General features: G+C 48.7%; 1 protein-coding gene across 9 annotated transcripts in view; it reads left to right on the top strand.

Annotated features, from left to right (window-relative positions):
- Nucleotides 1-7,312, top strand: part of CSK (C-terminal Src kinase) — a 71,513-nt gene extending 64,201 nt beyond the window's left edge. For 7 of the 9 annotated variants that reach the window (XM_082237437.1, XM_082237438.1, XM_082237433.1 and 4 more), the window contains exons 11-13: nt 2,545-2,740; nt 3,323-3,412; nt 5,961-7,312. In XM_082237437.1, the coding sequence (XP_082093563.1) occupies nt 2,545-2,740; nt 3,323-3,412; nt 5,961-6,143 (469 nt within the window). In that variant the 3' untranslated portion in view covers nt 6,144-7,312. The remainder of the gene's footprint in view (nt 1-2,544; nt 2,741-3,322; nt 3,413-5,960) is intronic. The other 2 variants (XM_082237432.1, XM_082237436.1) reach the window with 1 other exon arrangement.
- The last annotated feature ends 6,233 nt before the right edge of the window (nt 7,313-13,545 follow it).

Genomic DNA, 13,545 nt, shown 5'->3' with positions numbered 1-13,545 from the left:
TAAAGTTGCCAAAAGCTAAATGTAAAGTCACACAGTTTAAAAATCAAGAGAGGATCGTTGTGGGTCAACCGTTTTATTCTATTGGCAGTTGTTGAACTGTTGCTGTCTTTTCAGTCACCAGTTTGTCTTGATCCGTAAGGAGAAAAGTCACATTCTGGCTGAGATGTTGGTGGTGGATTGGTTATATAAATGTCTGCACAGAGGGCAGATCGGCAGCGCATAAAACCATGTGTCAGCGTTATCGTCTTTGCATGGACATGCATGATTTTGGAATGAGACCCCCCCTTAAAACTCAGCTGGAGGAGGCATGTTCAGCCACACCCTCAAGAAAACTGTTCTGTGACCTTGGCGGCTGGGTCATTACGTAGCCCCACCCCAATGGGACAACTTTGATGGGTGGATGGGGCAGCCCGCCTGTCAGTCACATGGAGCCCTCATAACATCACATGGTTGGCAGGTGGGTTGACATGTGCCCCACCAATGCCCCTTGCGCAGCACTTCCCTAAGCACCTGACAGCTGAGTGCTTCTTGGGCACCACGTGCAATGCCAGATGTGAGCATGGTTTGGGGAAAACAGCCTTGCCAACCAAATAAGAACTCTGGCCAGGTCAGTTTGAGCTTGTGGGCTGGTTATTCCTCATCCCTGTTGTACATTTTTGGCATCTGGCTAGCCAGAAAAAAATCGTTAGTATACTTTTCAGATAAAGTTTTGCCTTTTTTGCAGCTCTGCATTCTCTTATTGCATTCTGTGGCCCACCTTTAATACTTGTTGGGGTAACTGTGCCCCTGAAGGACCAGGTGCGCAGCCTGAGAGTCATTTTGGACTCACAGCTGTCCATGGAGGTGCAGGTTAATTCTGTCTACCAGCTCCATCTGGTACGCAGGTTAAGACCCTACCTGCCTGCAGACTGTCTCGCCAGAGTGGTGCATGCTCTAGTTATCTCCCGCTTGGACTACTGCAATGTGCTCTACGTGGGGCTACCTTTGAAGGTGACCCGGAAACTGCAATTAATCCAGAATGCGGCAGCTAGACTGGTGACTGGGAGTGGCCGCCAGGACCACATAACACCAGTTCTGAGAGATCTGCATTGGCTCCCAGTACGTTTCTGAGCACAATTCAAAGTGTTGGTGCTGACCTTTAAAGCCCTAAATGGTCTTGGCCCAGTATACCTGAAGGAGCGTCTCCACCCCCATCGTTCAGCCCGGACCCTGAGATCCAGCGCCAAGGGCCTTCTGGTGGTTCCCTCATTGCGAGAAGTGAGGTTACAGGGAACCAGACAGAGGGCCTTCTGGGTAGTGGCGCCCGCCCTGTGGAACGCCCTCCCTTCAGATGTGAAGGAAATAAGCAGCTATCCTATCTTTAAAAGACATCTGAGGCAGCCCTGTTTAGAGAAGTTTTTAATATTTAATGCTGTATTGTTTTTAACACTCGATTGGGAGCCGCCCAGAGTGGCTGGAGAAACTCAGCCAGATGGGCGGGGTATAAATTATTATTATTATTATTATTATTATTATTATTATTATTATTATTATTATATCACATTCATTTCAATAAATTGCCCACAGCATTACACAATGCCAGACACTCTGGTTTTAAAATTACAGGGAAGAGCCACAGCTCAGTGATCAAGTTCAAGTATTCCATGCAGAGAGCAACCGGGTTCAGTCCCAATGGCAGCTGGGAGAGACTTCTGCCTGGAACTCTGCAGAGCTGCTGTCAATCAGTGTAGACAGAACTAACCTAAATGAAGTAATGGACTTTTCTGGTATAAGAAATAACAAGATGAAAGATGAAAAAATCTTTTTTTAAAATTCCAGTGGCACCTTAAAGATCAACTAAATATAAGCTTTTAAGGTATGAACTTTCTTGTGTAATACACACTTCATCAGATACTCTGAAGCAGAGGTCGCTTCAACCTTATAACTGTTGTTGTCAGAAATAAACTGTGGTTGTTTTGGTATAAGGCAGTTTTCTATCTTCCCAGCTAATCATTTGGAGGACGCATCTATAAGCACAGGAGAATCTGCTTGGGGGTGATAGCGTGTGTTCATGGGAGTTTAAAACAGAGGAAAATGGATAAGGAGATGCTGGGAAGGATTTGAATGTCAGGTGATTGATGGGCCTTTCATCACAGTGTCAAAACTACGGCCTGTAATGATAACATTTCAATCATTCAGTCTTAAAATGCCTGCACTACTTTTCATGTAAAAAATAAAATAAATAGGATTTAACAGATGCAAGCACTAATTAACACAAATAATCAGTGCAGAATACAACAGCAGCAGAACCAGGTAAAGGGTATTTTGGTCCTACATACAAAGAAAGAGAATGTGGCCAGGGCATTCCAAATCCTGGGGGCCACCACAGAAACAGGCCCTGCTTTGCAATCCAACCTGTGCTGCAAGTTGCAATTCAGAGCAGAACCTCACTTGCAGGTCTTGGCTGCCAGGAGGCTCATGCAGGGAGACAGCTCTGTGCTGGCATCATCTCCTGGAGCAACAGCTCCTTTTCCTGAGTCTTGCCTGCCTGTTCTCCCCACACAGAGACGTCTGTGAAGCCATGGCGTACCTGGAGGTAAACAACTTCGTCCACCGGGACTTGGCAGCGCGGAACGTCCTGGTCTCGGAAGACAACATTGCCAAAGTCAGTGACTTCGGGCTGACGAAAGAAGCCTCGTCAACCCAGGACACGGGCAAGCTGCCAGTGAAATGGACGGCGCCGGAAGCACTTAGAGAAAAGGTGTGGCACAACACGGGGGTGACCTGGGGGGGGGGCCCTGAGCCATCACAGACACAGGCATGACCGTCTGTCCAGCGTGAGGAACCTCAACCTGGGGGGCAAGCGGCGCCCTCCTTCCCCCTATCTTCAGCCCTTGGGACTGACTCTCGGGGGGTGGGGGTGCCCCTTCCCAGGCCCCACCCCCTGCTGGGCGGCATGAGCTTGATTTGCAAAATGGACTTGATCAGTCATGAGCTACGATAGTTCCTATTATGCAGAGGAGGCTGGGTGTGGTTTGGGGTGCATTTAGTGGCTTTGGGAAAGGGCTAAAACCCAGTTCCCTAAAAAGAGGGTGGTGAGCAGAGGTGGTTTTAGGACACGGCATGACTGGTTCGGTTGCGCTGGCTTCTGTGCTGTGGGGGGGGGGCACCCATTCAGTGCTATGGAGCAGAGCGCAAGAGGGAGAGGGTGCTGCTGCTGAAATTTGAGAGCCCAAATCCTCCGCCGCTGTGGCGAGAGGCTGTGCGATGATCTCCAGGCTTGGGGAGTATCTCGCCACCCCCAGGAACCGTTTCCCTCAACGACGGACTTCCTTTCTCTTAGCAGAAATTTTCCACCAAGTCCGACGTCTGGAGCTTTGGGATCCTCCTCTGGGAAATCTACTCCTTTGGGCGAGTGCCTTATCCGAGAATTGTAAGTGACGGAAGCTCAGCTTGGGCGGCTTTTGATGTTTCGACAGGGACCCTGCCCCTCCCTCCCCCTTTTTTGCAGCCAACACTTGGAGCAACTGCGTTTTTGCTCTGCCTTCTCTTTTCATAGCCTTAGGGCAGTGATGGCCAAACTTGGCCCTCCAGCTGTTTTGGGACTACCGTTCCCATCATCCCTGACCACTGGTCCTGTTTGCTAGGGATGATGGGAGTTGTAGTCCCAAAACAGCTGGAGGGCCATCACTGCCTATGGTGGGAACAGCAGCTGCCCAGCAGGCTGTCCTGACTGAGGTGCCTGCTTCAGGAAGGGCTGTGAGTCCATGGCAGAGCGCCTGCTTGGCATGCAGAAGGTTCCAGGTGCAATCCACAGTGGAGCTGGGAGAGAGACCCCTGCCTAAGACCCTTGAGAGCCACTGTGAGTCACCAGCCTAGATGGCTTTGCAAGAGGAGTGGACAAATTCATGTAGGAGAGGACTGTCGATGGCTCCTGGCCACGATGGCTTTGCTCAGCCCTCCAAAGCTGAAGGCAACAGTCCTTCTGAACGCCAGTTGCCGGAAGCCACAGGATGGCTGTGTTGTGGACATGTTTCACTTGCAGGCTTCCCATTGAGGAATCTGATTGGCCTCTTGAGAAGAGGATGCTGGGCTAGGTGGCCATTGGCTGGATCCAGCAGCTCTTCTGGATGTCCTTACAAGTCAGGGTGGACAATAGTGAGTTAGGTGGACTAGGTGTCTGGTCCAGTTTTAAGGCTGTTTCTTATAGGGAGGGGCCACCACAGCCCAGTAACATCCCAGGCTCAATCCCTGACCTCTCTAGATAGGGCTGGAAAAGACCCTGACCGGAAGCCCTTGCAGAAGCTGTTGCCACTTGGGATGGACGGTGCTGGAGCCAGTCGGCTGACTCACTATAAGGCAGTCTTCCTGTGCTCCTGATCAGAAGGGTCTGAAGAGAGCGTGTCTGAAATGAGTCTGAAGGATTTTTCGCTACTGGGATGGGGTCCAGCCAAAATGCTCCCCTCATTAAATAAAATCATAGAACCATAGAATTGTAGAGCTGGAAGGGACCCCGAGGGTCATCTAGTCCAACCCCCTGAAATGCAGGAATCTCAACTAAAGTGTCCATGAGAGGGGGCCATCCAGCCTCTTGCTTAAAAACCTCCAAGGAGGGAGAGTCAGTTCCGCTGTCAAACAGCTTTTACTGTCAGAAAGCTTTCCCTGATGTCTAGTCAGAATCTCCTTTCTTGTAATTTTTTTTTAAAGTTACAAAGAAGAAAAGACAAGAGAAGGAGAAGAGATAAAGAAGTAGATAAACATAACAATTAAACAATGCAGATCAATAAAAACCAAAATTAAAAAAGTAACAAAATACACAATACATCTAAATCAAAAAACAAAAATAAACAAACAATTAAAAAACAAGTCTAATATTCCCAAATCCTTAACTTTCATTAACTTATTTCAACGACCTCCTCACACCTCCCTTTTTTGTATTCTAGTTGTTAATTATCTCAGCAAATCTTTTCCATCTTTCACAATATTCTGTCATTTAAATTACCTTAATCTATTTTAAGCTTATCTTACCTAAAAAACTCTAAAACTTGTTGAGCAGTTCCGCCTTCTCTCTGTCCCCCAATAACTTTTCTCCATCTTCTCCATGTAGAGGACCTACTATTTACTTGTCTCTTCCCCTCCCCGCTTTTATGCTCAACACCCCATAGCCAAAGAAGACCTTGTTTTTAACCTCTCTTGCAAGCCTGAGTTCATTCTGAGCTTTGGCCTGTCTGACCTTCTCCCTGCAACATTGGATACTTGTGTATAGTCTTCCTCCCTGATTTCCCATTTCTTATACATGCCCTTCTTACAGGGGCATAGCAGGGGGGGGGGTAGAGGGGCTGTGGCCCAGGGTCCAGCCCCCATGCAGGCGCCCCTCTCCTGGCACCAGAGGAACCAACGCTCACAGAGAGGAGCACTGGCATGGGCCGCTCTGGAGGTGCTGGCATGGGGGTGCCTGCTTTGCACAGGAGCCAAGTGCCACATTGAAAGGTTTACATAACAAGATGCATTGTGTTGTGTTCCATTCTCATAGCTTCTTGTTTAGAATTTGTAGGCCATGTGCAAATGTCTATATTCATGAAATTAAAATATTTAGCGAAGTGAATTTTTGGGGGCCCTTCCCATTTCACTGGCTCCTCCTTTCCACACTGCTGTTTTACCCTTGGGGTCCTCCCCCCCCCAACCCCTCCCTTGCATTTTAAGCTTGCCAGTTTTATAGGCCCCGGAGATCCTTATCCGCCTTCCACATTATTATAGCATTTGTATCTTACCTTTCCTCCAAAGTGCACACGGCAGCACTCACGGTCCTCCACTCCCCCCTTTTACTCTCAGCACCCCTCAAGGTAGGCTAAGCCAAGAGTTTGTGACCTGGCCCCAGACCCACCAGCGAGCTTTGACCCCGGTCCTGAACCCAGCGCAGTATTGCTTCCAGTTGACACAGTCCCTTTGTTTCTGTTTCCCTCTCCCCCCGCCCCTTGCAGCCTCTGAAGGATGTAGTCCCTCGCGTGGAGAAGGGGTACAAAATGGAGTCCCCTGACGGCTGCCCTCAGATCGTCTACGAGGTGATGAAGAAGTGCTGGACCTTGGACCCCGCACACCGACCCGCCTTCCACCAACTACGGGAACAGCTAGAGCATATCAAAGCCAGCGAGCTTTACCTGTGAGGTGGGCGGGAGGGTGGGGTTTCCCTTGGACACGCCTCTTCCTCCACCACTTCCTGCGACCCGCCTCCCACGCCCATGCGTCTGGGGGTTGGGGATAACTGGCGAGGGGGCCGAGGGAGCGGTTCTTGGCCACCCCTCCAGGAATGCAGAATTCCTCCACTCAAGGGACTGTATTTAGAGAAACATATTGGACTGTGCGCATATTTACCCCCCACCCCCGTGCCCCAGCTGGTGGGGGGGTGGGGTGGGGGTCCAGCGGCTCCTCCCTCCTCCTCCTCCGTGGAAAAGGCTCACCCATATCTTTTTCAGTGGGGTCACCAGTAGACGCACGAGGGAGAGAGAAAATATGGGAGACCCCAACATCTTCTCCTGGTCCTGTAGGAATCCCGGTTCTCTTATAGCGGGGAGAGACCCTGACTGTTCGTTTGTAGCATGTACCCCACACTCCCCCCCATTTGACCCCCTCCTCACAGAAGCGCCTCTCCCCGCCACGCCTCCTTCCTTCCCCCCTTTGACTTTCTCCCCAGAACCAGACCTCCATGCCTCCCATTTTCATGGGGAGATGTAAGACATTCAGATAGCACCAAAACAATGGGAAGATGGGGGGGGAGAGAGGAAGGCAGCCCCCATGAGGTGGGGGAGACAGAGGGATTTCCCTTCCCCTCCCAGTATTTCTGTGACTGCTGGAAATACCCAAATTACCAATCCAGCATCTTTTACCCCACCCCCGCTGCCCACAACACACCTTTTTTTTATTAAAAAAAAAAAGATTTTTGTTCAGTTTTTATTTTTATTTTTTGTTCCTTTTAATGTTATTTCAAACTGCACCGGAAATCAGCCGTTTTGCTGGGTTTTACTAAAGTTGCAAATCTTATTTTTTAAAGTAATAATAAAAAAGGTTAAAAAAAAAGAAGAAAAGAAAACAGAACACGCTCTGAAATTTAGCAAACTCACCCCCCACCCCCAACCAAATGAAGGCAGGGCAAGTTTAAAACCGCAAAGCCACCAAGGACGGCTTTTGGTTTTTTTTGGGTTTTCTTTGCTTAAAAACAGTGTTTGCATGCTGTCTCCAGAGGCCTTTTTCCAGTCCTGTCTAGTGCTTTATGCTCATATAATGCTGCCAACTGTGAGATTAAACTGTAATAAAGATCATTCCATATGAACACGTATGAGCTCCTGCCTTGGTTCTCATCTTTTCCCTGCATCTGTAAGCACCGGGGGGAGGGGGTGAGGAGGAGGCTGGGCTGCCTGGTTGGAAATGACAGGGCTCCAAATCCACTGGACTTTGACTGGTAGGTCAACACCCCTGAGTGGGTCCTCCAAGGCACCATCACCATGGAAATGTAGGGCGAAAGAATTAAGAAACGGGTTCCCACATGCATTTGCAGGTTAAAGGTGAGTCCTGAGCCTTGGAAGATTGGAGACTTCTGCTCCAAATGGTCAGCTTGCGTTGAGGAGCCTGTGAACCTCATGGGGGGGGGCACACAGAAATTGGGGTGGCACGGGGGGGAGGGACTATATAGCACTACAAACGCCACCCACTCTTGTTTGCGGCTCTGCCCGCAATCAGTGATGCAACACTACAACTTCACCCAGCTGCGCATAGGTGCCGACTCCCTGGGTGCCTGAGCACCTACAAAATTCCCCATGAAGGAACCGGGCACCCACAAATTTCAGCGCCAGGGCCATGCACACTGCACGGCAGCCACAGCCTCGGGCTCCCACGGTTGCGGGGTCAAGTTGGCATTGTGATAGGAATTTTGAGGTCTTAGATATATGGTAATGTTCATAACTACACGTACATAGATCAGCACAGGAAGACCAACCTGGAACCATTTTGATTCCTAAACTGACCAAATGTTTTCTCTGCAAGGTCAAAGTGGGAAACCTCCCCATTGTCTCTTTCCTCACAAATCCTCTCTTAAGGACACATTTAAGATATGAATAGGGTGTGAGCCTGTGACCTGGCCCAGGAAATAAGTATTTATCACTGCAAAAGAATGGCCAGGCTCCCCAGGCAATCCAATCAAGTAACTTGCCAGACAGGAGATAAACAACAACAGGAGAAAAACAATATTCAAATTTCTGTTTTAGACCGCCTTTTCTGTGATGGGGTATCTGAGGGGTGGTCTTAGGTTACACCCCTTCTGTGATGTATGTATGATGTTTCTGGGGGTGGTCTGGATCTACAAGATGGGAATTTCAAAAGTCTTTATAAGGCCTTGCATGCCGTTTTTCTGGGGCCTTCCTCTCTCCTGCAACAGATCAATAAAGATCAAACTTACTAGCTGCTTTGCTTCTCAATATTCTCTGGTTGGCCTCTGTTACTCTCTCCTACCAAAAGGGAACCTATGTAAGGACTCTAAATGGGCTCTTGGATACCCCATAAGGGAAAAGGGCAATTTTTGTTTACAACAGCATTCCTACAGCTGCATCATGCTGCTGGCTCCTGTTCAGCATGTGATTGACTGCAATGTACTAATATAATTACAGTGGTGCCCCGCCAGACGAATGCCTCGCAAGACCCGCTAGACGAAAGGGTTTTCCGTTTTTGAGCTGCTTTGCAAGACGATTTTCCCTATGGGCTTGCTTTGCAAGACGAAAACGTCTTGCAAGTGTTCCGATTTTTTTCCGCTTTCCCCCCTTTTTCTAAGCCGCTAATAACCTTTTAGCCGCTAATCCGCTAAGCCTTTAATAGCCGCTAATCCGCTAATAGCGCTAATCCGCTAAGCTGCTAATAGGGTTGCTTCGCAAGACGAAAAAACCGCTAGACGAAGAGGCTTGCGGAACGGATGAATTTCATCTTGCGAGGCACCACTGTATAGACTTATATTTGTGCTTATATTGGAAGCTTTTTAAAAAAATAATAATGCCTGATTAATTGTGGGTACGTTTTCAATCATCAGGGGATTTTTAATGTGGTTGGTCAGCCTCGAAAACTTTGTATGGATGTGTGATTATAATCTAACTAATGGGCTGACTTCTGAAATGGTGAGTGAATGGTGAGTTGATACATCTTGGCAAAAAAAAACCACCTCTGTTGTCTCCTGCTTGAGGCTCCCATAATACCTGCAGTTTGGGGGCTATGGATGTTTGCATTGTCAAATTTCTCAGGTTCCATGTGTGGAGGCATCACCTGGAAGCACTTTCACAGGGGCACATGGGCAAGAGGAAAACAGTGAGTGCACCAGGACAATGCATCTTTCACACCTCTGCTCCAGTCCTCTTGTCCGGAGGGACCGACCTGAGAGGTCTGCTGTGGCCTTTGAACAGAATTAGGTAGCTAGTCCCTAAGATCACCCTCCATACCTGAAGATGGGAACATGGCCAATGCAACACTGTTTTTGAAACGGGGATCCAGGGAATCTAGGAAGTTACTGGCTAATTAGCTGAAGTCTCCTCTGGGAAAACTTCTGGAAAGCATGATTAAAGATAGACTTACCAAGCAGAGAGAAGAACAAGCATTGCTGGAGAGAAACCAGCATGGCTTCTGCAAGGATATGTCCTGTGTAACTTTGCTTTCAGGATTCTTTGAGAGTATCAACAAGCATTTGGATGGAGTGGCCCACTAGAGTCTTTTGATAGCCATATGCTCTTGAATTAGGCCACTTCCTCTTGCAAACAACCTGTGCTACATCCTTGGAGACAATGTTATAATGTTCTGCTCCCCAAATCATTTCACCTGATCTCAAAATGCAATATCCAACACTACACAGCTTTGTCTAGAAATAACAAGAATCCGAATTCAATTTTAATTTTCACTTTGGTCCATTTACTGAAAATAATGCAGTGGCACAGCATGTAGTTTCCTTCACCTGTTTGGATGAGGAGAGAAAAATGAGTGTTCTCAAACATTTCTTCGAAAACTCTCCTGAGAAATTTCAGCTCACTTAATGTTAAACAAAACACTTTTGTTCATGTCTGTAAGTGGGTGATGGAACAAAGGAAAAGACTGGAAGGAGGACCAATTTTGCTGAACGTTTCAGGAAAAGAGCGAAATTCCTCAACAATATACAAGGAAAATGAAACCTTTATGTGCTTTTGTGCATTTTTGGACTGTTTTAATAGTCCCTTTTTCTAATGGACCCACATAGCTGTCTGTAATCTTTCGCCACTAGATGGCCCTCTGACCAAAGGTTTTCTTCCTTTGCCTGAGAATCAAAGGTAGCCATGTTTGCCCACAAAAAAATTCCAAAATCCACATCGAAGAGCAATGTGTTCCCCCCCACCCTCTTCCTCTCCTACCTAACCTGCTGAAGAGCTCTGTAGAACCTAAAAACTTCCACATCATTGTGCAGCCTTTTGGTTGGCCTAGTAAAGGTGTGGCCCTAATGAAAAAAAATTTGTTTTATTTTTCTCTTACGGGTCAATAGAGCCTTAAGGTTCACATTCCCTATTGGGCAGCCTTCTGGTGATCTCATACCAGGAGGGGGGGAGTGGCCGGAGGCAAAAGTGGGGAGAGCAACAAATGTAAAATTTAACTTTGTATAGTAAAGGTAAAGGGACCCCTGAAACTGTGGCCGACTCTGGGGTTGCAGCGCTCATCTTGCTATATTGGCCGAGGGAGCCGGTGAGCTGTACAGCTTCTGGGTCGTGTGGCCAGCATGACTAAGCCACTTCTGGCGAACCAGAGCAGCACACGGAAACACCGTTTACCTTCCCGCCGGAGCGGTACCTATTTATCTACTTGCACTTTGACGTGCTTTCAAATTGCTAGGTTGGCAGGAGCAGGGACAGAGCAACAGGAGCTCACCCCGTTGCGGGGATTTGAACTGCCAACCTTCTGATCAGCAAGCCCTAGGCTCTGTGGTTTAACCCACAGCGCCACCTGCATCCCTACTTTGTATAATAGGCTAGTTTAACTTTACACACCCACCCACCCTTGGTGCCCCTCCCCAATCCTGGCAATTACTGGAGTACAAGGACCCTTTCCAGCCAGGCAAAAACACTCGAGGGGGCGGAGCAGCGCTGGGTGGGGGTGTGGCTCAGGGAGAGGTTTGGGGGCCAGATAGAGAGGACTGGGGGGCCACATCTGGCCACCAGCTCTCAGGTTCCCACTCTGGGCTTAGGTAAAAAAGAGGGAGGTACTACATCATCTTGAACAGGGGTCCGCAAACTTACTGCGCCTCGGTCCGGTGTCTCCAGCGCCTATCGCACAGTGGGCCAGAGGGTGGGGGAGCGTGTGCCCATACGTGTGCACACACGCTATTTCCAGTGCACTTCCGGGTTGGAGGAGCACTGGAAATAACTTGTGCGCATGTGCACGGACCTCCTCCGACCAGGATGTGCACCGGAAAAAACACGCATGTGCACAAGCTATTTCCGACCCGGAAGTGGGCAGCTGCGCAGCGCAGCGCCGGTAAGAGTGGGCGGCAGCAGTGGGGGTCACCGCAGGCTGGATAAACGAGTCTCTCGGGCCTTATCCAGCCCACACCCCTTAGTTTGGGGACCCCTGATCTTGAAGCACCTTAAATATTATTTCATCTATTGTAGAAACAGCTTTCCTAGCGTAAAGCCCACCTCATGTTGCTAGTGTACCCTGTTTCGCTGGCTTTCATTGTTGATACTAGCCAGTTTTCCCCAACTGGAAGCCACTTTGCATATTAAGTTATGAGAGCGATATACGAGAGTCACAAGTCCTCAGATACAGGAAGTGTCGTTCTCAGTTACAAGATGTGTGTCTCTCTGGGTGTATACAAATACGCAGAGAAAAAATGCAATGAAGAGTGGCGCCAGTTTGTGCCTGGGGCATTTTGATGCAAAGCTCATTATTACTCGCCCTTTACCAGCAGGCCCCAGGGTGGCTTACAAGAAATTAAAACTCAGTATTAAAATCAGTTGACATCAGGAAATAGGGTGGGTCCTGAAGACACACATTCAAGTGTCAAAGGGCGCAGGGTCAAAAGGCTCATGGACTTTAACGTGTGTGTAGAAGTGGACGCAATTTGTTGTTGTTTTTTCCCTTCCACATGTTCATTATATCCAATTGTGCACAAGCTCTAATAAGGGCTCGTGTGCACTTTGTGTAACCGCCAGGCTTTGTGTTTTCAACAACAGGGATCAACGGTTGCTTCATCCTTCTAGGGGGACCTGGCTGATGCCTGCAAGTACCAGACTCAGTCTGTGGCCTCCATCTTTAGGCTGAGTCTAAATGCAGACCTGGGGGCTACAGGATCCAGCCAAGATATAATTTATTTACCTCCTCACACCTTGCACTTGGTGTAAAATTTCAGGTGAATTCTGGAGCTCAAAGCTTGCACTCCCCCTTTCAGTATTTGGGTTGCTCCTAATGCCTTTATTGCCTATTTGTAGATTTTGGTGGGTCCCCCCCCTTTTAAGCACCAACACAACTTCCTTCCTTCCTTCCTTCCTTCCTTCCTTCCTGCCTGCCTGCCTGCCTGCCTGCCTGCCCCAGCTGTTCATATTTTCTGTATCTGGCAGGGGTTGGGGGAGAGACCAAACTCACCAGTAGAGCACTCATCCTGCACTCAAAAGGTCCCTAGTCCAGTCCTTGGCATCTCCCGATGGGGCTTTGGCCTGGAAGCCTGCACACCACCAGACGGTGGGTGATGCTGAGCTACTTGGCTCCACGGCCTCACCAGGTGACAGGAAGCTTCCTTTGCAACATTTGCCACTGAACTGTGGACCTTCTCCAAAGTGCCTGATCTCAGATTCAGTCCCTGCCTGCTTTGGTTAAGAAGGATCAGGTGGCAGTGAGACGACAGCCGACTTTCTGAGGCACCCGAGAGCGAGCTGTGCTGAGCAAGACAGACACAGTGGGCTGCTCCCCTCTAAGACAGTTTCTTCGCTCCCGTCCTGTGTGTGGCTCCTGCCAGGCCAGGGTTCTGTTCCATGACTTCTACGTTAGAGTCGCTAGTCCTGAAGGTGCCATAAAATGACTTTTTTCTTTGTTTCCCCCCTTTTTCTCTTTCTGGTTTTGTAGCAACAGACTATTGTGGTGCCCTAGAACTCTCCCAAGCGAGGCTCAAAAAGGCAGTGGGGCCTCCTGGGACTATCCTTCTGTGGAAAATGTGTTGCTTCCAGTCCCCTGGCAGGAAAATCAATGGCGTAACATGTTCCTAGTTCCCAGAATAGCTTTCATAGACTGAGGGTATTTGTGATCGTGCAAGTTCTACTCAATAAACTGGCTGCACAGTCCCTTGACTGGCTGAAAAGGAGCGCTCCGTCTCTTGCAGAGGAAATCACCAACAGAATCAACTGCACGGCTGGCGTTCTCTCTGGTCCAGGTTCCCTCTTGTGCTGTGGGGGAGGGGGAGGGATCCCAGTCACACTGCGTTTATAGGTGAGTCTACCTGATTTGCCTTATCTGAGACAACACAGAAACCCAAATAGCCATCCTTCCAAATTAACACATCTCCAGATTTTGCAATGCAATTCTCCA

The sequence above is a fragment of the Podarcis vaucheri genome, assembly GCF_965113315.1.
Source record: "Podarcis vaucheri genome assembly, chromosome: 9".
NCBI lineage: Eukaryota > Metazoa > Chordata > Lepidosauria > Squamata > Lacertidae > Podarcis > Podarcis vaucheri.
This window is presented reverse-complemented; position numbering and strand designations above follow the sequence as displayed.